The 22875-nt window shown below is 41.5% G+C and overlaps 1 protein-coding gene across 2 annotated transcripts; it reads right to left on the bottom strand.

Moving 5' to 3' along the window:
* Window positions 1-3183: 3183 nt before the first annotated feature.
* On the bottom strand, window positions 3184-22627 carry NRSN1 (neurensin 1). Of its 2 annotated transcripts, none has more exons than XM_081085942.1 (4): window positions 22463-22627; window positions 20615-20688; window positions 14841-15038; window positions 3184-4829 (listed from the first exon to the last, which is right to left on the bottom strand). In XM_081085942.1, exons 3-4 carry the CDS (start codon window positions 15027-15029, stop codon window positions 4431-4433), a joined length of 588 nt encoding a protein of 195 aa, XP_080942068.1. In that variant the 5' UTR covers window positions 15030-15038; window positions 20615-20688; window positions 22463-22627; the 3' UTR covers window positions 3184-4430. The 2 variants fall into 2 exon arrangements, with proteins under 2 accessions (XP_080942068.1, XP_080942069.1); XM_081085943.1 differs by having other exon boundaries at window positions 22176-22626.
* Between the last annotated feature and the right edge of the window lie 248 nt (window positions 22628-22875).

The raw sequence follows: 22875 nt of genomic DNA, 5'->3' as shown, positions 1-22875 counted from the left end.
TCTGTCTTTTACTTTTCTTTGCTTCATAATTTTATTTTTATGGGAGGTATTTTACTTTTTGGAAAATTCCTTCAACTTATTCTCTTATGAATGTGTAAACTATTAGATATTCCTTTTCATAATATTCTATTTTTATCTAACTTACACAATTTTTTCCTGAAGAATAATTAGACATTTTAGAGTTGTCCTATGGTTTCTGAGATACTTATATTTCCCACAGAGTCTATTATTTTCTACGTATATCCTCTTTCAAGATGCTGGTTTTCTCAGATGTCGTGGTTCCGGTTGTATGTTCCTATTTAAGAATGAAGGGTCAGGCGCTTGTTCAGGGCTGCTGGCGACAATGGACTCTGCTCTCATTAAGCAGGTGCAGCTCTCCCATCAGTCTCCCCCAGGAATGAGAGGTAAGACTGGTAGCTCTGTCAGCGAGCAGGGCTCATTGGCTGGAGGATTTTGCGTTTAGATGGGATATGGCAAGATAGCCATCAGACTGGACTCCCCCAAGCCCCAGAGTTAGATTGAGGAGAAGTTCTGCTCTGGGGTACTCATAGCCATATTCTCAGTCTTAGTCCAAATGCGCGCGCACACACGCGCACACACACACACACATCCATTAAATATAAAAAATCTTTTAGTCTCCCTATTAAACATCTCTTTTGTTTTCTGTAGTTCCAGCACAATGTCTAGCTCTAGGTTAAAAAAAATGCAATAATTGTTTTAAATGACCCTGTAAGAGTAGCACATAGCTTTTATGTATTTGCTCTTGAGGGTTCACCACTCATTAAGTCATGCTCCCTGTACGCAAGCAACTAACAGTCTAGCTTCTAATGGAAGAAACAGATGTGTAAACAAATCACTGTAATAAAGGGAGATAAGTGCGACAGAATGTGTTTGTACAAAATGCTGGCACTTGAGGAAGAGACATTAAGTCTGAACTGGGAGATGGAGCGGGAGTGAGAGAGGAAGATACACAGAGAAGGTGACATTTCCAGAGGCAGAACTGATAATGAACGAAAGTGCAGCTGCAGCCTGTGAACCAGGCTGCTCAGATTTGAATCTCAAAACCGTCGTCACTTACTGCTTCTCCTTAGACATGTTATCTCTGCCTATTTCCAACTGTGTCAAATGGGCAAATGATAATAGCTCCAACTTCCTAGGGTTTTAGTGAGGGTTAAATTAATTACTATACATTAAATGCTTCAGTGGTGCCTTCCATTCAATACATATTAGCTCATTATTATTGCTATTACTGTATTTCTTGATGTGGCCTTGAATGAGAAGTTCAGTAGCCAGAAGAGGGGCCCATGGTTATTGCTGGGAAAGTAAGCTTTGTGAGTGCAGGCACAGTGGCAAGAAAATGCAGGCACATTTAGGGGAGAGTGTGGCTGAGTATCACTAGGCTCCAGGACATGTGCCAGAACGAAACTGGGAAGGGATGGGACAGGTCACAGGAGGCCAAGGTAGTGCACAGAGGAGCTGCTTACACATCTGTCATCAGTTTTCTGGCTTGTGGCCCCATGTGCTTATGCATTGCATAAATAAGGTAATTCATGAAGTTAGGGAATCTATAACCTATATAAATTAAAAAACATCTAGGGACCCCATTCAGTAGGTGGCATGGACAATTAGGAATGTTGAGGACATATAGGACCATTTCCCTGAAGATGACAGTCAGAAAGTGTCAGGATTAAAAATAATTGAATGAAAAGAATTCATAGCCTGGGGTGGGTGGTGGGTTAGGTGGTCCTTTGTAAAAGGGGTTAGACTTGTAGGTAACTTTAAATTCTAGAACTTGGTCCAATGTGCAGAAAGGTTAGAAAGGTGGGTTTTGGAAAGACATAAGGGTAATCTTTCTAGAGATATAGAGCCATCATAAGATGTGGCAGCTTGCCCTCTGAGGCAGTAGGGTCCAGACACTGAGGTGCCCAAACAGATAGAAGTTGCTGGATCAGTGCTGACATGAGGTGGGCGGGGCCTCCTGCCTGGGGCGGGCCCACATAAGGTTTCTACCAACTCCATGTGCCTCTGCTTACATATCTACCGGCCAGACCTCCTGTCTCAGTTTCAGCGCCTTCTCTCCCACCTCTGTCCCCATCCATAGGTATGTAGTTTCACTTTCCTCCAGAAGTTTCAGTACAGACAGAAGGCTTGGCTCAGTGCAAGCAAACAGGCTGAGGCCAATGCTCTAAGAACATCTGGTACGTCATACCATTAAGGTCTCCCCTACCAGGCCTGAAAATCACTTTAAAAAGCATTTGGTCTGCTACTCCCTGCCCTCAGATTACCCAGGGCCTGTACTTTTTTCAAAGATCAAGTTATATTTTCTATACCAATCAGCCTCTTCTGCTTTCCTACAATATCCCTCAATCCCTCTTCCTTACAAGTCCCCACTCTCTCAAAGCCCAGGCAGGACAGGAAAGACAGGCTAGGCTGAGCTACTCTTTCAGACCCAGCTCCTACTGTATCCATCTCGATTTCTTTTAGGCCTTTGAGGAATAGAGCTTCTTTTTAGTGGCTGCCAGCATGCCTGTACCTAAAAGCTCTCGTGCCATACAGCTATTATTTCTCATTTTAAAGGCTTTTAAAAGTCATCTCGCCCTGGCCGGGTAGCTCAGTCGGTTAGAGCATCATCCTGATATGCCAAGGTTGCAGGTTTGATCCCAGGTCAGGGCACATACAAGAATCAACCAATGGATGCATAAATAACTGGAACAATAAGTCCATTTCTCTCTCTCTCTCTCTCTCTCTCTCTCTCTCTCTCTCTCTCTCTCAAATCAATCAATTTTTTTTTTAAAGTCAAGTCTCATCCTCAGAGACTCATTGGTACCCAACACAGAAGCGCGCCTGGGAGGCTTCAAATGCTATTGCCTTAAACAGGTGCTCAGGGGCTTGAAGAAGGCTTCAAAGAATAAAAGTAAAATGATATTTCCACAGGGAGGTAGAGAACGTGAGGAACTGGAAGGATTTCTCCGGAATCTGGCCAGTGGTCCTTGCAGAGGGGCCGATTTGCCCTGTGTTTTACGCTAGACTAGGCAAAATAAACAGTGCGCACAAAAGAGCACTAATTGCTTCATTTATTCCTCCATTTAGCCAGGGAACAGCAGGGCTCACTCAGTCTCAGGATGGAAAATTACATGATGGAGAGAAAATAGCCGCACTGAAGGAATGACAATGCAATTCAGGTTCTGCTGGTTCACATATTTTATTTATCCAGTGAAGGAAGGGAAGGGAAGGGGAGGGGGGAGAACATGAAGGGGCACAAATTCTGAGAGAATAAATACCAAGGTCACATCGTCCATTTTCCTCAGTCCATTTAAATCCACATATTAAATAAAAGTCAAAGGGATGAGACAAATATCTTGCTGGAGAATAAAATGTCTTATTGGAGAAAGAAAACCCCTTTCGAGGTTAATATCTACTCTGGTTTCTTATTTGAGGATGGCTTACTATTGTCTTTATAAAAATATGGCAGCCTCCTATAAACTGCTGGGGTTGGATATTGAAGGGTTGATGGATGGAGGCCACCGATTTGGCGGCTTTCTTGGAGTCCACGTTTCAAAGAACCTTACTTCACCGTGGTGGGAACCACAGGACATCGTAAACATACTTGGAGGAGACCTGATGACAGATGGCAAAAAAGGAACCTCAGACATCACAGCCCAGGACCCCCATTATACAGATGGGGAAACTGAGGCCTGGGAAATTAAATTATCGCCCTAAGGCCTCTCAGCTATTTAGCAGTAGGAAGTCAAATTTCTTGGTTTCTAATTATGTGCTTTTGGACATTGTGTAAATAGATTCTCCCAACATAAACTTCTCCTGAAGATTGTAGAGTTGGCAATTTCAGCTTGAGTGAAAAACAAACAAACAAAAAACCTAAACAGAAAGGATTTGTGAAGGTCTCTGATAAATGTACCCAATCTCAAGAACCTCATATTAAGATATAGTTAAGAGACTAATAATGTTTGGGTCAAAATCAGGAAACTCGATTTTTCTACGAACACATATGACAATATCTTACATGGAATGAGATACAGAGGGCAGCACCACACAGGAAAGATAGAAAAACTAATATTAGAAAATGAAGCGGGCCACGGTAGTGACTGGTAGGCTGGTCTAAACTGTTCAGGGCTTCCCAATAACACGGAAAATGACACTGAGCCACAATCTAGGAGAGGGGAGTTTCAGGGGGCTCCCGGGGGCACACGGAGGCACCCTCTAAGCAGCCGGTGCCTGTGCTCAGGTCCACCCATGGCATCCACCCTCACCAGGGCCGCTGAGCGAGTGAGTGTGAACTCCTGCCCTATGGGGCCCACAGCCTAGGACAGCCACGGGGCAAAGCAAGGCCAAATGCTTTGTCTTCTCAAACGCTGGCCTGCTCCATTGTAGCCGCGTGTGTCAGTTAGAGAGGAGAGGATGGGGGAAAGGGTTCAGGTTGCCAATACAGGCTGGACACTTTGAACCCTGGACAAAGTGACTGGTATCTTCGTTTCCCCAGGGCCCGGAGCTTTTGTAATGGGTTGGGTGTGAGCCTTGATGTCTGCGATTCGCTCTTTAAACTTTTGCTGCAGGAATTTTTCTTCTTTGGAGTAGCTTTTCGCAAACACTGACATCAGCAGGCACCCTGCCATGGACGTGCCCCCTATGCAGAAGAGCACGGCTCCCGCCAGCTTGCACATGTCAAGGGCTCCGTTAAACTGCACAGCGTGTGTGTCGACCACCATGAAATCGGCTTCACCAAAAGCTTCAATCTTGGGGGGCACAAGAAAGCCCACTGCCACAACAGTCAGTCCGAGGACCACAAAGATGGTGCCGGAGATGAGTCCGACCTAGAGAAAGACACAATGACGCGAGGCAGGTAAACACAGAACCTCAGCTCTCCCTGAGCCGTCCAGGACAGACCTTGTTTTTTGTTTTGTTTTGTTTTTGTTTTGGGGGGAGGGGGTGGGGGGGGAGTAGATTTTCCCAGCCAGTCCTAAATACATATAAGAAGCCTATATAGTTTTCTGGTTAAAGAAGACAGTGAAAGGAGCACCTTTCTGATTTTAATGTCAATCAGAAACAGTAGTACTGTCTTAATTTTTCCTTTGAGCTTTTGGTGTGCACAATGCTTTGTTGTTGGCAAAGCTCCCTTTTGCTGACATTGTCTCACTTGGTCTCGAGGAAGAGAAAAGCAGCCCTGATACCCAGGAGCTGGCCTGACTCTACCCCGGCCTTGATGTTGTTAGCAGCTGCCTGGAGCTCACAGTGAGGCCACGTTGTCCTCCTGTTGGCACAGTCAGTTTCACAGAACATCAACAGACAAGCGCTTTCTGCCCCGCAATGAAGTAAGACTACGTCACAGTTTTCTCTAAGCACAGACCAAAACAAGGTCAAATACCCAGCCCCTCCTCTCCTGTCCGCCAATATGAATGACTGCTGCTTCTAGACCAATTACAGCTTTAGTCTCTCCCTAGAGATAAGACTCATTAAGAAATTCAATCATAGAATTGCCCCTATCTAGGGGGAACTCCTATTCCCTTAGGCCCTCCCCCAAATCACTCAACTACAGCCCACATCCTATATGTCCTTCCTCACACTCCCTTACTGAAATACTCCAGGAGCCCTTACGGTGTCATCTCTGTCACTATGATGCATAATAAACTTAATTCGTTCAATATATAGTTATGTCCTGGTGATTTTGGCTGGAAGACAGTGACAGTCTGTATAACTAACTACTTACCCCTTCCGCAAGTAAGCAGGGATGGAACCATAACCATTTAAAGCTGAGGAAATGTAACCTTGCAGAGGGTAGGTCAGTGGCCCAGGATGAACAGCTAGCAAGTTGCAGAGGCAGGGCTGGAAGCCACAAATCTGACCCCAGGCCAGCACTCTTTCTCTAACAGGGAGCTATTTGGTTGGGCTTGTGCAGATGCTGAGAAGTGGTAGGAATAGCAGATGGAAATTACACTGCATCAGCTCAAGTTCTAATAAAATGTAACATGCTGAAGATGGAAAGTAATACACCATTTGGTGGTTTAAACTCAGAGGTTTGGAATTAACAGACACAGACTTGGATTCTAGCACTGCCAACTAGCAATGAATCATATAAGGAAAGTTACTTAAACACTGTTATTAATGTCCTCACCTAAAAAATGATAAATGATAATAGTACCCACCTCATAGAGTTGTTATGAGGACTAAGAGCCATTCATGAATGGCTTAGTCCTTTGCCTGACTAAGTTATACATGGTAATAAGTAGTTGTTATTATTTGGAAATGTACCTCTTTTAAAATTATGCTACATTGGCAACCGCATTACAATTGCTCAGTACTTAGAATAAAGAACAGCTAATATAGCTATTTATTTTTTAAACACATTTCTCATTTCCTCCTGTTTCTAATTGCTTTTAGTTAGAATAACAAGGTTGGAAAAATAACCAAATACATAACACCATTTAATCGTGAACATTTAAAAGTATGTTTACTTAACTCATTTATTAATTAAACCCCATGGTAATACACTAATAAAGAAGGTTTATATACTAGAAGGAAAACATATTTGCAAACCCATCACCTTAGCAAAGGGGCAAAAGGAAAATTAGAATTATTAAGCACTGTGAACCTCAAGAAGAAATATATCTGCAAAAAAGAAGATCTGATGATTAATTGGACTCAAATTCATAATCAGAGTCTAAGAACTGTTGCTGGCAGAGATCTCACATGCATGCTGAGAGTCAAGAGATAGCCACAGGTTGAACTGTGAGTCACCTGAATTGTACTCCTGCTCAGAGTGAGCTGACTCTTATAAAGGAGTTCCTGGCATCATATTTCCACCAATAGGCTGAGACCTGCCTCATCTAATCAGAACTACACAGCTATACCTTCATTTGCATGTTTACTGACCAATCAGAGCATCTCCATAATAACCAATCAGAATAGACAATTCCAGCCCATCAAGACAGTGTTATTTGGACCAATCAAACTGCACAAATTTGGATTCCTGATTTACATAAAAATAGACCAATCTGGGACCAAGGTGGAAGTTTTTCCTATGTAAGGCAAACTTGGTCTTTGGGGAGCTGACTTGGTCTTTGGGGAGCTGACTTGGTCTTTGGGGAGCTGACTTTCAGTTTCTCCTGGAGGCTGAGTTTCTCCAGTTTGCAAATTGTTTTAACTGAATAAAGTTTCTACTTTTACCACACTTGAGATTGGGGACTCTTGTTGGCATTGGATTGGTGGCAGTGACCTTCTGCTGAGAGCATCCTATCTAATAAAGAGGTAATATGCAAATTGACCATCACTCCCAGCACACAGGATGGCCACCCCCATGTGGTCAAAGATGGCCGCCCCCATGTGGACACAAGATGGCCAGCAGGGGAGGGCAGTTGTGAGGGACAAGACCTGCAGGGGAGGACAGTTAGGGGTAACCAGGCTGGCAGGGGAGGGCAGTTAGGGGTGATCAGGCTAGCAGGTTAGGGCATTAGGGGCAATCAGGCTGGCAGGGGAGCAGTTAGGTGTTGATCAGGCTGGCAGGGGAGTGGTTAGGGGGTGATGAGGTTGGCAGTTAGGGGCAATCAGGCAGGCAGGCAGGCGAACAGTTGGGAGCCAGCAGTCCTGGATTGTGAGAGGGATATCCGACTGCCTGTTTAGGCCTGATCACACCAGGATCAGGCCTAAACGGGTAGTCAAACATCCCTCGAGGGGTCCCAGATTGGAGAGGGTGTAGCCTGGGCTGAGGGACACCCTTCTCCCCGCCCCTCCCTACCCCCCCCCCCCCCGCCGTGCAGGAATTTTGTGCACTGGGCCTCTAGTCTATTATAACTTAGGCCTAGTGCTAGATGTGTTTTTCACATTATCCTCACCAGCCTTATGAGAGGTAGATATTTTTATTCCTATTTCATCTATAAAACACTGTGGTTTATAGGGTTGAAGAAGCATAGTTCAAGGTCCTATAATTAGCAAGTGCTTTGATTGGACTCTATCCCAGGTCTTCTAAGCCCTCCACCCCTTTTATTCTCCCATGATACTTCACCAATTATGATTTTGTATATTGCCTGATATTATTTTCTTTTATTGCAACAAAGTTTTTGTTACCATAGATGGACAAAATTCCATTATGTAATAGTGTGAGGAAACTGAAAAACAAAAAAAGTCAATATGTAGTACAGAAGAAATTGGGTTGTAAAATATAACATTTCAAATAGCTTTCTACATTTTTCTAAAAATGGTGGTGAATAAATTCACCATCAAAGACTAACCATTATTTAAACATAACTTAAAAAATGACTCACATTGGAAAATTTTGAATGTACAAACTAAATTAACTTAAATATCCATGGTGACTTGCTTCATATGTCACTAAATTACCTTTCTCCCTAAGAACTGGCAATAATTCTCAAAAATTGAGGACAGCAAAAATGTATCCATCTTAGCTTCTAAAGTTCTTACGAGTAACTGAGGCCAATGCTCTCCATCTTCTATTTCTGTCTTGTCTCTCCACAGCTCTGATTCCAGCTTGTGCTCAATAAATATTCCTGACTGGCCAACCTGAACCCCCAGGCTGCTGAATATGGAGTCAGGTGATTGATTCTCAGAGAAGTCTGCTCTTCAACTGAGCAGTGTTCTATAGTTCAAAATTCATGCTTGGAATAGCAGTCAAAAGCTAAAAGGCAAACCATGACTTGCAGATGGCAGAATTTCTGCTCACTTCAAGAACTGGAAAGTGGCTGGCCTCCCTGAGCCTTCTCCCTTTTCCTGGTGATATCCATGTATCAGAGAGATAGTAGATGCCTACCGTCTGTGGGGTGGAACACAATGTAATGAAAAGCTGACTCCAAAGAGTCTGAAGGTACCACAAATGTAAGTCTAATAAGAATCTTCAAGAGATGTTCCCAGAGAAGCACTCTAAATCTGTTAAAACATATCAGGGAGAACTTGGAATGGTAGGCATGAAGGAGCAATGATGGGATCAAACTTCCCTGCATCTTAACTTCCCTCAGCATATAATGGAGGTGAGGAGGGATGCTGGCATACATCAGCTTAATTCTGGTACCATGTTGGAATACTGGAGAGAATAAAAAATCTTGAGAGTGATGCTCTACAGTATCACAATTGTCTCTAAGTTGCAGTGGTCCTAGATCTAAGAAGATAAGGGCTCTATTAAATAGAGTTTTTAAAAATGAGATATTTTAAGGGTTGAAGAGAGCAAAGCAGCCCTGTTTAGGGCCACGCAGAAGAGTTGAAATGCTTTCCAGCAAAGGGCCTCCCTCAGGCACACCAGAGCAGCCCAGGGCTGTGGGGTGCTTAGATCAATACCAATAGTGAGAGAGGAAGACCTCCCCAGGCTGTGACAAAGCTTAAAGACAGCAGCAAGGACAGCTCTTGAGCTGTAGTTTCTGATGATTCCCCTGGCTATTGGGAGCATGTGTGAAAACCCAGACCTTGCTGTTGGAAGAGAGGACTGGATAGGGAGGAGAACTTGGATTCCAGAAATTCTGCTGCTGGGGGCAACAAGCCAGAGAATGCTGTTATTTTGACCAACATCCCCTTCGATGTAGCTCCGTGAGCTGATGAGTTCTGAAAATGCAGTTTACTCCAATGAGCAGATTTGGCAGCAGTAGCAACGCAGCTGTTCTGGCAGCGAGGAGGCAGTAATGACTGTTGGAAGCAAGAACTAGTATGGCAGAGAAGAGCAGCATGTGGGGGGAAATGCTGGATGGAGCTAAATGTGAAAGGAGCCATGTGGGTTAGAGGTAATCCAGGGGAAGCACATCAAGAGTGAAGACTGGCTTTTCTTCTTCATTAGCCCTGAGGGCTGCTGCTGACCTCTCCTTAGCAGGATCTGAGCTATGAGTAGTGTCAGCTTGCCAGCAGAGATAACAAATTCTAGCTTATGTCCCGACCTTCTTGTCTGACCTGCCTGTAAGGACATTGAGCTTTACAAAGTCGAAAACCTATGCCAGACTATGATCTAGGTCCTTTCACATGCCTTACCTCCTACAGCGTTCAAGCTCCCTTCACCTGGGTGGTGGTACCCATTATCTTGCATTAGTTCTTCTACTTTATAGAGGCTCTGTCCCTCTCTCGCACATGAGCACATTCAGCTGCTTCAATCTTCAATATCTGTTCTAAAATCCTGCGTTCCTCACTAGCTACTGCTTGAAGTCATTCCTACTTTTGACAGCCAACTTTGGTTCGCCATAATTCCACTGAAATTGCTCTCTCCGAAATCACTGATGACCTCCTAATTTTCAAACCCCATGTGATTTTTCTTATCTCATTTGAATGTTCTGCAGTCATTGTGTTAAACACTCATGCTTTCTTAAAACCCTCACCTATTGTTATCCCTGATACAACTCTCTTCTCCTATTACATCTTCCCCTTTAACAACCCACTCTCAACCTGCTTTGCCAGATATTGTTCTTAATTATTGGTGTTTTCAAGGGTTCCACCTTGACTCATACCCTTTGTTCAGTATGTTCTCTCTAAGGTTTAATCTGCTGCTGACATTTCAAATACCACCTATATACCAATGACTTCCAATTCTCCAACTTGAACCTTAATAATTACCCTGGACTCTAGCCTCATATTTATAACAGTCAATAGGAGGATTGTTACAGTCCAATATGATAAACACTCCCCTAAAAGTAGTCATAGTAGTTACTGGGAGCACTCAGTGAGGAGGACAATAGGATGTCCCAAAGGCTCATCAAACCCAAGTATTCTAAATGGTACTCCTTCCTTCCTTTCCATTTTTCCTATCTGTGTTCCTGCCAGCCACCCATTCACTGACTCTCTCCTCACATCAATAGTTAATAGTGAGTTGAATCATATAGATTCTATCTCATAAAGTTCTCTTGAACCTTGAATCTCCTCTCCATTACCACAGCTATTCTAATGGCGCAGACCATTACTATATCTTGCCCTGATAATCACAATAGCATTCTGATGGTTTCCATTGGTAGTCTTATCCTTCATTATACATTCTTCAAGTCCTATCTAAGAAAAACATTTAAAAATACAATGAATATCACATGAATTCTCTCTTAAGAGGCTTCCATAGCTCCTCTCATTTCTACTGTGAAACCATCTCCTTAATATCTAGTGATACTTTGAAGAGAAATAAAAAAAAGTAGGTTTAAATTCTGACTTAGCTTAGGGGGGAAACTGGAGAGATTGGGACAGGTAGGAGGAAGGTCTTGAGAGAAAAGAGGGGGAGCAGGCTGCATCAGGTTCTCCCCATCTTGTGCTTCTAGTAACTACTTTGACTACTTTTAAGGGAATGTTTAGAATGTAGGATTGTAACCATCTGTGTATGTGTCTATCTTTTCCATTTGCTATAGTTAGGACTATACCTTATTCACAAGTAAAGAATAGCATTTTATTAACTGAACCCCAAAGTCTAACACATATTTTGTGCACAGTGGACATATAAACATCTGTAGAAAGAATAGCACTGTGAGATGGATGCTATGTAGATCCATATGGCGGAGCAAATAATCTATCTCAGCCCCATTTGATTCCGATCTCCATTCTCATTAATCCCTCCATGCTGCCCACTGCCAGGGAGCTGGTTTGAGGGCAGAGTCCCGTTGAGACACTATGAGCAGAGTACCGAGGGAGATATCAGCATGATCATGGCAACACTATAGTGGAAGAGGGGAAGGGGAAGCTCAAGCTTAAACCACCTACAAATGCAATTTGAAAGGAAAAAAATAAAATAAAAAGAATCATAATAGAAACATGTGCATAGCCAGTTTCTTTCCCTGTAATGGTAGAGAGCACTTCAAAAACCTACTGAGCCATAACCGGTTTGGCTCAGCGGATAGATAGAGCATTGGCCTGCGGACTGAAGGGTCCCAGGTTCGATTCTGGTCAAGGGCATGTACCTGGGTTGCGGGCACATCCCCAGTAAGGGGCGTGCAAGAGGCAGCTGAATCGATGTTTCTCTCTCATGATTGTTTCTAACCCTGTATCCCTCTCCCTTCCTCTCTGTAGAAAATCAATAAAATATATTTTTAAAAAACCTACTGAAATGAATTCACTTGTATTTCCAAGGAGGAAAGGCAAGAGTAGTTGGTTTATTCCATTTGTAGGGTTGAGGTCTTTAAGACAGTGATTCCTAGGTTATTCAGGTTGATTGAAGGGTTCTGAATGCCCAGTCCAGTGTTATGGATTAGAATATAAGTCTAAGATTTGGATTTTGCTGTAATATAATCTCTACAAGGCTATGGATTTTGCCTGTTTTTCTTCTCTGCAAGAATACTTTTGGATCCTGTTTGTATATAAAATAAAAGGCAGAAGATATTGAATATTGAAATCTGAAATCTGGAGTTGGTAATTTACTATGAGTTCTTTATTTTAAATACACACTTTTATATTATTTGATGAACTCACAGCAGCACAAATCACATAACCACCAGTGCTTTGGATCCACATTAATGCTGACAATATTCTGTATGGCAGTGGCATTTTAGGCTCTTGGCACAACAGATCTGTGAGGCAAATATTTGTTTTTTGACACATACTGAAGCAACCACCCACTTATATGGGTAAATACAATATGTGCCAAACTTGGCTATTTATTTCATCGATCCAGGCCAGCAAGGATTTATCAGAGGTGACAGTGCAAGGATGATAGCTTGACCAATTCTAACACAGAGCACATGACCGTAGTGAGATTTTTAATTAATACAGGTCTTGAGTAATCTATGTTAACAACGGTTATCCAATATTTTGTTTATTAACTAGATTTACAGTTTTATTTCCACTTCAGGATTTAATGTTTCATATGGCATCTGGTAATAGTAACTCCTACATTGAATGCTTATTGAGTGTGTACAAGACATTGTTCTAAGTACTAGGTAAATATTATCTTATTTAATTCTCACAACTTTATCTAGTTGGTACTATAAGTATCACCATAAGAGTCCCATTAAGGTCAATTACTCTCCAAAGTTTCAGAGCTATTAAATGGAAGAGCTGAGATTTGAACCATGCAGTCTGAAGACAGAGTCCATCTTCATAATCATGTTACACTGTCTCTTGTTACACTATTGTCAATAAATTGCAAGTTTATGTCAATATCAATGTCTACAATTGTGAGATACTTTGGGAGAAAGTCAGAATGATTGGAAATCCCTGAGGGGCAGAATGTTATACCTGGAGGGATATAACAGAAACATCATCCAAGACTGTATCTTCCCAAATCCTCAGCCTTTTCTTTATTTCTAAATGTTGGTATGTCCCAATGACCCTTCTGTTCTATGTCCCTACTGTCTTCCTAGGTGATCTCATCTAGTCTGGTGCTTTATATACATTCTTTATACCACTGACTCCCAATCCATGAACTGCAGATCAGTATTTAAATTGCTACTAAGGATTTCCATTTGTGTGTCTAACAGGCATCATCAATACAGCATAGCTGGAATAAAACTCTTAGTTCCCCACTCATCCCACTGCTCTCCCTGAGTTCACCATCCCGGTAAATGATAACACCATTCACTAAATAGTTCAGGCTGCAAGCCTTGGAGTCATGCTTGACTCCACTTAGCCTTTTATCTAGTTCATCAGCATGTCCTGAAGCTTGGCCTTCAAACTTTATGCTAAATTTGACTACTTATCACCATCTCCACTAACATCACCTTAACTTAAGTCACCATTATGTCTTATTGGGGTAGTTTAATAGCCCCTATACTAGCTGCTTCTGTACTTTTCCTTCTATAATCTCTTTTCTGTACACTAGCTAGAATTATCCTGTTAAAACATTAATTTGATCACATAATTCTTCTGCATAAAATGTTCACATGGCTTCTCATGGCTCTCCAGGTAAGAGTCAAAGTCCTCACTATCATCTAAAAGGCTCAACATCCATCATCTGAGCTCTATTGTTTTCCTGAATGCATCACCTTTCCTTTTCCCCATTTCATTCCACTCCACAAAGACTGTACCTCTTGTTATTTTTTCAAACACGTCAAACTTATTCCCTTTTCAGAGCTTTAGATTTGCTGTTTTCCCAACCTGGAATGACTTTCAGCTAGATCCTTTTATGGTCTGCTCCCTCAGCTCATCCTCATATTTGCGCAGCTCTCTCCCGTGGAAACCTTTCTATGATCAGCACATCCACGTACCTGTCCTCCACTCCGGGGCCTCTTCTCCGGGTTTATTGCTCTTCATTGTACTTGTCATGACCTGACATTCTATTATGTGGTTTGTTTCTTTATGGTCTGTTTACCATGATAGATGGTAAGTTCCACGAGGGCAAGGGCTTTTACGCCTCCTGCTTACCACTTTAGTCTCCAGAATTTTGCAATTTTGGGGCACAGAATAGGTGCTCACTAATTATATGTTGAATAACTGAATACACTGTCTAGGGAGGCTCCTTCATTAGCGGAAGTTGATGATCATATATCTGGTAGAGCTTGAGCTGGAATACAGACCACTTTATTATGTCCCAGCATTAACCCTCTCTACATACCCAATTATTTCCTTTTTAATAATTATTATAATTTGTCAAATGATACTCACCAAGACTGTAAGGGATGCTGGATACATATAGTATTTTTCCCATGGTTGGCTTCACAATTGGTGAATTTAGTGGCACATTAATAACAGTAGCAAAAATAATAATTAGTGAGGGCAATTTTACTTATTAATGTTTAATCTGAAAATCAACAATAATGCTGTCTAGAGACTTCCTTCAGCCCAAGGTTTATACTCTACTTTCCTAAGGGGAGAAAACTGTATTTACTCTCACCAGGAGGGATGCACACACAAAGTTCCGTTCCTACAGCTTTACAGTACTTACCATACCCAATAGCTGTTGCATTTCCTAAGTTAAACACATGCTTCTGACTTACCTTCCAGAATACTGAGCTCCACTTGTTAGGTGATCTCTGGATCTGGAAATCATCCTCATACTCCCAGATTGAGGTGGTACAGTCCTCATAAAACTGGTGCAGATAAGACCGGACTCCGTAGCGCTGGTACCCGCCCTCAGCAGCAGCTGGTGCCTGCTTGGACCCACAGATATTGCTGCAAGAACTCATCCTTCCCAGCTGGAAAGACAATATCCATGCGCATCAGCCTCATGGGCTCTGGCCTCAGGATCAAAAGGCATACTAAAGATGAGAACCAGGCTGAGTAGTGTCAGCTTATTTGAACAATGAGTTTTCATTGTCTTGGCAAGTAATCTTTAATCTCTTGGGATCCCATAGTCTTCATATTTACTTGTAAAGAAATAGGTAGGCACTCACTTTCTACAGATGGAATTTGTCTTGGGCTGTCCTCTCAGATGCTTAATGGCGTTCCCTTGTGGAAACTACATGGTGTTACTCTTAGTAGTTTGAAATTCTGCCTTTGGATCTAGTGTATCTTGCTCTAACATTTTAACTAACTGTCAAGTTGTACAGAAGCTTTATTAAAAAGCTTCCGAGCAACTTGTGCTTCCTGCTTTATTAATCACAAATGACTTGGGCAATAATTTACACCTCACTAACTATAACATCAGGTAGTTCAGTAATTATTTGTGGTTACATCTGTCCATGTGAGATGCTAAAGCATAATGTAGAGAGTAGACCCAGCTTTCATTATTTTCCATGAAGTGTCTAGTATGAATAAGAATTCAGATAATTGTTAAGTGAAACTATATTCCAGATAGGTTGTTTGGGACTCTGCCTTCTTCTTCATTGACCTAATCATTACCCATAGAGAGAAGCATTTTATTATTAATCCATGGGGGGTGGGAATTACTGAGGGATAGCAATTTTAGTAAGAGAATTTGCAGCTATTCTCTGTTTGTTCTTTGTTTTCTGATCTCCATATAAACAGAGTATTGTGTAGCTGGAGGTGTGAAATATTATTTAGATTTTTCGATTATCCTCTAGATTGTTTTCTTTGCGTGGACATAGTCTCAGAATGACAAAGCAAGGAACAATATAGAAGGGCATTTTCCCAATTGAACCAGGGCTTGTGCTATAATTCAAGCTAACAGAAGACATATTAAATGTTTCCAGTTACTTATCAAGAAGCCAAGTAGTCATTCATATCTACAAGGAAAAGTAATCTAAATTTGTGGCCAGTGCCCCTGTGTGGCCACTTAGTTTGGTTGGATAGACTCACGGGCTAACAGCAAAGCTGAGGCCAGGGGTATTTAACATTTTCCGTCCCATGGCCACAAAGTGAACCCATAAGAATATCTTGTAAATATTTGCCATTGACCATAAATGGGTTATAGTTAGAAAATTTAGTCAAATTCAGGAAAATATGGCCCTCATCTTTAAAAAATGATGCAATCAGGTGCTAAAGATGGTAACCAATAATCTCATCCTTATAAGCGTTGGTTAATATTGCATTTAGTGCCTAACTCCCTGTGCCTGTGCCTTCTTCCTGCTTCAGGTGGAGCTACCATTTAAAGAACTCATCCAGGAGGTGAGATCAAAGGAGGCATTTTTTTTTCTTTTTTAGCTTTTAAACATTTCAAATCAAGAGTTTAGAATGTACTTTGCCTGATTAGAACAGCAAAGTCTGATGGATCAGATTTTGTAAATCTAGTTGTTTATCCAACAAAAATCATTGACTCAGTCTGTGGATTCATGGCCAACGTCTTCTTTTGTTAACCTAGTTTTCATATTTTAAATGCCAGGATGACTTCTTCAGTACTATTTACTTATTGCTTGTACAATGAAGATGATTAATAAGGGCTATGACTAGTGATCTACAAGTAGAACACTTTTAAAGGCACTTTCTTTTAAGACATTCTAACAAAATCTCAGTCAAAAGGAGATAGGATTGTTATTACCAATTCTGCTTTGCCACTGAAGAAACTGAGGCATAGAAGAATCATCTGCTAAATGTTATGCCATGAGTCAGGGAGCAGATGAAACATGACAATACATGCACTGAGTCACATACTTAGATTATTAGAACCAACTCATTCAAATATATATTTTCAGATTTTCTATAAAGTATCAGGGACTTTAACATAAAAAGGACAAAAATAGATGTTATGGGATAAAAAGAATCCCTCATGGCAACAGTAAGACTTATTTTTCTGAGACGCTGAAGTCATTCTTTCTCAGGATTGAGCTTTCATGCAGAGCAGCACTGGGTGATATATTTTAGTCATTCCCTGCACAGCTTGTCTCCAGCACACTAGGTTAACTGTTTCTGTTTTATAGGATGAGCCTCAGCAATCCAACTTTGTTAAACACAACATGGGTAAAATCATAAGAGAGACAGGAAGTGTGATAAAACAAATGTTTTTGAGGCTGAGTGACGGAAGGCTATACTCTAAGTCAGAATTGGCTTTAGTGATGCTAGATGCATTCCAGAAAAGGAATCCTAATAAGCCTCTCTCCTCTCTCCAAGCACAACAACATGGCCTGCGCTGTGCTAACCCCTCAGAGCAGAGAATAGACTTTAATGCTAGTTCTTGATCTGCAATTTACTGGTCATGCCATCTCAGGCAAACTTATTAACCTCTCTGGTCTCTGATTTTAAACCTTAAAATAAGATGGTTGCACTCTCATTCCTTCTAGATATAGTTGTCCAGGAGTCTTTGGCCATGAACCTACAGACTGGGTCAGTTATTTCTGTTGGATACAGAACTGGGTTTACTAATTTCCCACCTCCTTCTTAACTCTCATTGATTGTCATTGTCCCAAAGTCTGCTTTACTATTGTATGTAGGAAACTTCAGTTCAAAAGAGCATATAAGTTACTAATTGGGTTAGTTACTTGGTATTTAGTAGAATGAGTGGTTGTGTATAGTTTGTTTAATGAGTTAACTTCAGTATCATATATGTGACCTATAATTGTAGTTCCTGAGGCCTTAGAGGTTCATACATCTTCCCATACATATATCTTGGGATTAACTCCAAGAGAGTGATCACTTGGAAGAACATGAATGTTAAAATATAACAAAATGGAATGAGAATGTGGCACCTACAAAATCTCAACAAAGAGTTACATTCCTCATAGGTAAGCCAATAACTTTTTGTCCCAATATAGCAAATGTTACAGTAATTTGGAATCCATCTGGTTAATTAACACCTCCAGTATCATAAATAGGATACACAGGGCGCATTATAAAGCCACTTTAAGAGCTGAGTAATTAGAGAAGAAATGGAAGGTATATAAAAGGCTTTTTAGCTTGGCTCATCATTTACTTAATGAGCAAGTTCCATGAGAATTCTGATATTTGTATTTCAATAGCTATAGCAGTATCAAGAGCAAAATCACTAATGTTAAATCTATGACTGTTGCCCTAACCGGTTTGGTTCGGTGGGTAGAGCTTCGGCCTATGGACTGAAAGGTCCCAGGTTCGATTCTGGCTAAGGGCATGTACCTTGGTTGCGGGCACATCCCCAGTAGGAGGTGTGCAGGAGGCAGCTGATCGATGTTCCTCTCTCATTGATGTTTCTAACTCTCTATCCCTCTCCCTTCTGCTCTGTGAAAAATCAATAAAATATAAAAAAAAAAATCTATGACTGTTGTTAAGTGACAGATCCTAGAGGGCTCCCCGTTTTTTGAGAAATCCTTCATACCCCAAGAAATGCATGAATGGGGGGGAAGAGGTGAGTGAAAATATTTCCAGTATTGTATTTAAATGAATTCTGTGACTATTCATTTTTATAAACACTGCTTGTGGAGCCTGTTGCATCCTCATTGCCAGCATAGCCATCTTTTTTTTTATTTTTTAAATATATTTTTATTGATTTCAGAGAGGAAGGGAGAGAGAGAGAGAGAGAGAGAGAGAGAGAGAGAGAGAGAGAAACATCAATGATGAGAGAGAATCATTGAGCATCTGCCTTCTGCACACCCTCACTGGGGATCAAGCCCACAACCCAGGCATGTGCCCTGCTAAGGAATCGAACCATGACCTTCCGGTGCATAGGTCAGTGCTCAACCGCTGAGTCATGCCTGCTGGACCAACATGGCCATCTTGATGGAGCACAGGCAACTCTGGTTTCTTGGTCTTCTATGAAGAGTCAGTTGTTTTCATTCTCCCTGAAGGAAAATCTAGGTGCTGATTTGTGAGGACCCATCCACATTTTTTATTTTATTTTATTTTTATTTTTATTTTTGTAGTCTGTCTATCTCAATTGCATGTACAGTTATACATTAAATGGATATTCAATTCTTAGCAACACGGCATACCTATCATATCCCAGAAAACCATAGAAGGAGAAAATCATGCCTTAACTTCCCTTCCAAACTCTTTTGAGAGGTTTTCTGCAATCAGCATATTAAACATCAGCCCTCTATCACTCTCTATCTCCTTGTCCAAATTTGTTTGTCTTCACAGTACTTGTTACTACCTGATACTCCAGTATGTATGGTATGAAAGACCAGGGACATGATAGACTGTGAGCTTTGCAAGGGCAGGGACTTCTTCTGTCCTGTTTACCACTTTGATCTCAAGCACTTTGAAACTTCTTGGCATCGAGTTCTGCCTGGGTTGGCATGGGTGATGGCCTGAGTGGTCCTTCATTTTTCATTCCTCTGTTCCTTCAGTGTTTTTAAAGCCCTAATTATGTGCTAGATTATGTGAGATAATGTTACAAAGATGAGCAGGGCACAGTCTGTTCTCAACAGATTCCTGATTAGAAGGAGAAGTACTCATAAGGCAATAATTGCAATGAAACAAGCACCAAAATGAGATATTTGCAGCAGAAGTACAAATACTGAGAATCCCTTGAACAATTCCTCTATTTGGCAAACAAACCCATACATGTGTTATTTTGATCTCTATGTGTGCCAATATACTATAGTATCGATTTGTTGGAAATTTGAATTTGTCTAATATATGCAGTTACTTTTTATTTTACTTAAAAATGTTCATAGCCATGAAAACAGAAATAAATATTTATGCCTCATGAAATTCTAAGAATACCACAGACTTTATACTACTTGTCTTCATGGTCTCCTTGAGAGAAGACTGACAGAAAATTGAGGCATAAAAAGGATGAGTGTTTTCCCATGGCTCTGTGTGTGAGTCAGTTGTTGAGTCCAGGCACAGGCCTTGTTCTATTTATTCTACTTGAAATATCATTCCATTTTCATACTGCGTTTCTCTCCCATAAAATCATTCTGAGATAATGAGAGTGAGGCTCCCATTAGAGCCACTTTTCCACAGGGCCAGTTCTGCAAGGTAGAGGCACGTGGCTGATTTAGACCATTTACCCAGCACCAAACCAAAAGGTCAGTTTACTAAGAAGACTCAGACTCACAGTAAATGCAGGAAGACAGGAAAGCCTGGTCACAGTTTTTCCACTTTTTACGCAGGCATTCTAGAATTATATAAGCATGACCTTGAAACTTGAAAATGTGTTTCCAGATCATTTCAAGGGTATTTCATTCTCCTGTAATAGTGGTAGAGATTGTGGCCCTATCTTAGAGCTTTTTATACCCTCGAAATCAATGGCTATGCATCCACCATGCAATTTTTAAAGGAGGGGTGATGCTATGCAATTATCTTATTATTTTACCTTTTCAAGATGTATTTTTAAGAAAACTATATAAAGTCTAAAACCAAAATGAAAAGAACCCATATTCTCTTTAAATCTCTTATTTGCCTACATGCAAATGACAAGGTGCTCATAAATCAACATGTGACAAGGTTTGAGTCTTACCTTTGAAGTCCTCCTCTTCCTCTTTTTGTTATTTACTCTTTGACCCTTTCTTCTTAATGGCACATTCTTCAAGCCTATTTAAAAAAAAAATCTCTGAAGAATGTGATCTAGATAAAAACCTAAATTTTATAAGCCATTTGTATAAGTTATAAAGAATCATTTTAATGTCAACAAAAAACATTAGCAAAGAACCTCTTGTTCAAGAACAGAGATAGCTTTTTTTTTAACAAAAGTATAACATTTTGTAACTTTTCAATGGGCTCTTGTGAGTTTATAGATTAATTAAGACAACACAAATGAAAAGGACCCTGTAAACTATAACAACTATGCAAACACTATTATGATTTTGATATAAATTATATTCCATGCAGTAAATAATACCCCTTAGACTGATCCATTTGTACTTTACAAATTATAAGTAAAAAGATTATATGCTTCCTGGATACTCCAAAATTAATCTATTTGGTGCCTGTTCCCTTATATTATAAAATGAATGAGTTTTATAGCCATTGAACTTTCTAATCTATTACATACACTTTAGACTTATTAAAACTCTTTGGTTGATTTACCCATTATGTTGGTTTTCACTCCTATATCTGTTTTCTTCCTATCCTGATAATTTTACTTTTCATCTGACTAAGAAAACCAGGTGCCCATGCAAAATTTAATTAAAAAGTCATTGCCAGCAATAGAGCTATTGGTTTCATGCATTACTCTAGTCATGCAAAATAAAATAATAACTGGGGGCATATTTTTCAAGAGGTCATTAAGAATTCTTTCTGATGAACAATTCCGATTCCATTCACAGGAGAACCCCAAAGACTGGAGGTGAATAAACCTAGTTGAGAACTGTTTAACTGTTTTCAGTATTTTGCAGGTTCAGTGCATATGAATCATAGCCAAATCTTCTCCAAGATTTGTTTCTTTGCTCCAAAATTTTATTTTGTGGGTATCTTGAATCTGATAAGCAAAAGAAAACAAGCCACTAGTCTCTCCCCCACTTCTCTCCCCTCCCCTCCTCAGTCCCCTCCCCTCTCCCTCCCCTCCCTTCTCCCCTCCCCTCTCCTTCCCTCCCCTCTTTATCTCTCTTCTCCCTAAGCGCCCACCCACCCACTCTCTCTCATCTGTGCCTGTATCAATTAAACCTCCATTCTTTATCTGTCCCAGCACACCCCTCCCCCCCCCCCTTCCCTTTTCTTTGCAGGAATTGACTCTACACTTGCCCTTCACCAAAGGCTGGCCTGGAGCCAAGGAGCTCTCCAAGGTTCTGAAAACATTTCTGCCAGGAAGGAAACAAAAAAAAACAAACAGAAAACCAGCTGTTGAACTCCAGCTCTGTTTTCTTTGAGGCCATCAGCCTCAGTCCGACCCCCACCCAACCCCCCTTTCTAACCACACAAGAATTAGGTCCTGAGATAATATTAAAATACTTAAATATTTTTAGAGGTGGCAAAAGAGTGGGGAGAGCAAGTGGGGGTTAAATTCAGCCTGGAAAACAAATCAAACCAGCTTTCCAAACTGCAAATACATAACATTTACTCTTACCTAACATACAACTTACCTTGTCTCACAGTTAAGAAACTTAAGTTTCCTCCGTACACCTTCCAAATTCTTACGTAACAAATCGTCAAAGCATGGAGTTCCCAAACCCTTGTTTATGGTTTTTGTAGATTTATGCACATAAAGTAAACGTGACGAGAAATGAGAGGGAGGGATGAGGGGAGGAGAGAGAGATGAGGGGGAGGGAGGGAGGGAGGGAGAAAGAGAGAGAGAGAGAAAGAAGAGAAAGGGAGGAGAGGGAGAACTGGAGGACAAACCGAGTATAGATCACCGCACCCTGGGCTTTACCTGTCCCCTCCAACCCCCTGACCCGTGGAGCAAGTGCAGCCTGCTAGCCGCAGATCTCTCGCTGGGGTCCCATCGCCACCGCCGCCACCGCTGCTCCGGCTGCACCGAGCTCACCCCGCGCCTGATTGACAGCTGACTGCCCGCGTGCTTGTGCCTCGGAGTCCTGCGCAGCCGCTGTTGCTGCCGCCGAAGGGGCGGGATCCGAGCTGCGCCGCTCGCTTCCAGTGGGCGGGGCCCAGTGGTGAGTGGGCGGGGTCCCGAGCTCGGAGGTGCCTGGGCCATCTTCTTGCCTGCACCCAGGGCCTGTGCTTCCCTAGAGAGCATCTGCCAGCTGAAAGTCTGGTCGCTGTGCCCTGAAGAAGCTCAAGGTGCTAGGGTCGGCACCTTGTCTGCTTTTCTGCTTGTCCACCCTT

The sequence above is a fragment of the Myotis nattereri genome (assembly GCF_964212035.1).
Source record: "Myotis nattereri genome assembly, chromosome: 3".
Lineage (NCBI taxonomy): Eukaryota > Metazoa > Chordata > Mammalia > Chiroptera > Vespertilionidae > Myotis > Myotis nattereri.
This window is presented reverse-complemented; position numbering and strand designations above follow the sequence as displayed.